The sequence below is a fragment of the Charadrius vociferus genome, unplaced genomic scaffold (assembly GCF_000708025.1).
Source record: "Charadrius vociferus isolate BGI_N301 unplaced genomic scaffold, ASM70802v2 scaffold214, whole genome shotgun sequence".
Taxonomy (NCBI): Eukaryota; Metazoa; Chordata; class Aves; order Charadriiformes; family Charadriidae; genus Charadrius; species Charadrius vociferus.
This window is the reverse complement of record NW_009647955.1, coordinates 375,101-377,447: the sequence shown is the minus strand read 5'-3', so window position 1 is coordinate 377,447 and position 2,347 is coordinate 375,101. Positions and strand designations below refer to the sequence as shown.

The 2,347-nt window shown below is 35.7% G+C and overlaps 1 protein-coding gene across 1 annotated transcript in view; it reads right to left on the bottom strand.

Annotated features, from left to right (window-relative positions):
• Positions 1–2,347, bottom strand: part of LOC104285003 (cytochrome P450 2J6-like) — a 16,045-nt gene that overhangs the window by 2,795 nt on the left and 10,903 nt on the right. Inside the window, 4 exon segments of the mRNA XM_009883396.1 lie at position 1; positions 3–66; positions 1,389–1,530; positions 2,330–2,347. The exon segment at position 1 is cut by the window's left edge and continues 120 nt beyond it. Of these exon segments, the coding sequence (XP_009881698.1) occupies position 1; positions 3–66; positions 1,389–1,530; positions 2,330–2,347 (225 nt within the window).

Below are 2,347 nucleotides of genomic sequence, written 5' to 3'. Positions count from 1 at the left end.
TCCGATCCTCATAGCAGATTAGATGGGAGGGACCCAGAACAGCATCTAGCTCTTTCTGGACTTTTTCTATCAAAAAAAAAAAAAAAAAAAAAAAAAAAAGAGTCCATTATGGATACAAGAATGCTGTTTTGCATGAAACAGAGCTTTCATTTCCTTTTTGGATTATAGTAGTGATAGAAAAAAATATCATGTGTAAATAATTTACACTTACTATATCCTAAAACATAAATACATTTATACAACTATCTAGTTATGATTTTACTACACGCTGGTATTTCCTAGCTTATAGGTTCTATGTTCAGATCATCTTTCCACAAGCCCAACAGATTTATTTGGCTTCATAGTTAAAGGAAGGGGAGCGAACTCTAAATAAAACAAGAACTTATTACAAGATCAATTCAGTTACTCAAGCTATTATTTTTACTCAAGCTAAATACAGACTCATAGCACACTAATCAGCGTGTTGCAAGGGAGCCATCGTGTCAAGCTGATGCACATATGCAATGCTGAGAACTGGAACAGGATAACACTGCCAAAACCACCACCAACTGTTAATCTCTTTTGACTGTTATCTGGGCTTCAGTAAGTAACATAGCTTATACAGTTTCAGAGGGTTCTGGGTCAAATTTCACGTTAAAAATTAGGCTAGAAATCTAAGAGGTTTTGTTTGGTTTTTATTTCACTAGAATTTGAAAGGTAAATGTGTGCATGGGGCACTGTTCTTCCAGCATTCTATCACCAAAAGCATGAAAAGAAGGATTTCTAGCTCTAAACCGAGAGTTGAGAACATGTCTTTGGCTTAGCAGTTCATCACCTCTGAAAGCCCTGTATCAAATAATTCAAAAATTCTGAAACTAGTGTGCAACTATGCGCTTGCGCTCATATAGAATTTCCCAGTCATCTTTTTGTCTTCCCATTAGTGTATTCCTTCTCTGTTTAACATGCCCACACATTACAACAAATATTACATGGAAATACAATTAGTGTCTCAGTTAATGAGTGCAAATAATACATTCTTATTACACATTCTGGATACCAGAAAAGCATTGCTTTTCCCTAATCCAGGCTCGTATTTCAGCTCGAGTGTTTTGAGCCAGACTGTATCTTCCATTATATACTTACAGGTACTGAAACAGTCTGACAAAACCAAACAAGATAAAATACAGTATCAGAAGCTGAATACCCCTGAAATTATTTTAAAATCTGTCTGAAATTTTTCTACTTCATGGGCTTCTTAAAAGCAAAGCTCAAAAAGTGTGATCTTAAAGAAATTTAAAGCTTGATCTTAAAAAAAAAAAGAAATCTTAACCTAAAAAAACCACCAAACCAACACTGTAACAGACAATTTTTCTACTTGAAATATATTGACGTTCAGGTCTACAACTCACCTTGGATGTCAGGATAAGCCACCATATAGAGCAGAGCCCAACGCAGAGTGGTGGCAGTGGTCTCTGAGCCTCCCAGGAAAAGGTCAAAAACAGACTGCACCATGTTGTCGTCATCAAATGTAGAATTGGGGATATTTTTAGTCTACAGGTGTCAATGAGAAAGGTAAGATGGGGTGTACCTGTGTAACAGTTAGCACTGAGACAGACAGCGATCACTACACCTAAACAAACGACATTTCTAGAAGACAGCAAAAATATAGATGCTTGAGTAAAACAAAGATTTATGCAAAGATTTTCTTCAAATAAGTATATTGCTACTGGTAAATTACAGGCGCTGTTGAAAGTGTCAGATGTCGAAGGTCCTGTTATGCTGCCTTCTACAGTGACTTGTTGCCTTGCTGCTAAATTCCATATCAGAAAAAAAAAAAATTTCGAAGTATTTTTATCCCACCCTTGCCACACTCTGTACATTTGCTGATTTCAGCTATTGCATATGTAATATGTTATCATTTTAAGAGATTTTTGCTTTTTTTCAGAGCAGAGATTGCCATCATTTTAAGATTGTTGTGATAATCGTACAGTACTACTAAGCACACAAAAGCTCAGTACAAAGCACAAAGATAATAAATGCAAATATTAATAAGACACAATCAGAATTAGACAGCTATCCAAATATCTTCACCTTTTCAAAGTCCTCCCTACCACCCACTGCCCAGCATGCCCTAAGGATTCCACAGTATAACAACAAAACCAATGTAATTAATTTATACTTCTAAAACAAGTTCTTTAACTATTCGAAGTTCGTATTTGAATTTGACAGCAGAGTTTTTAAACTGTATCTGTAGAGCTCTGTAGTAATGATGCTATGTACAGACAACTGTAGGAAAGGTGCAGGGAATCTGTTATGATAGCATCCGTCACATACAGCATAAATTACTCACTTTTTCTATCTGATCCAG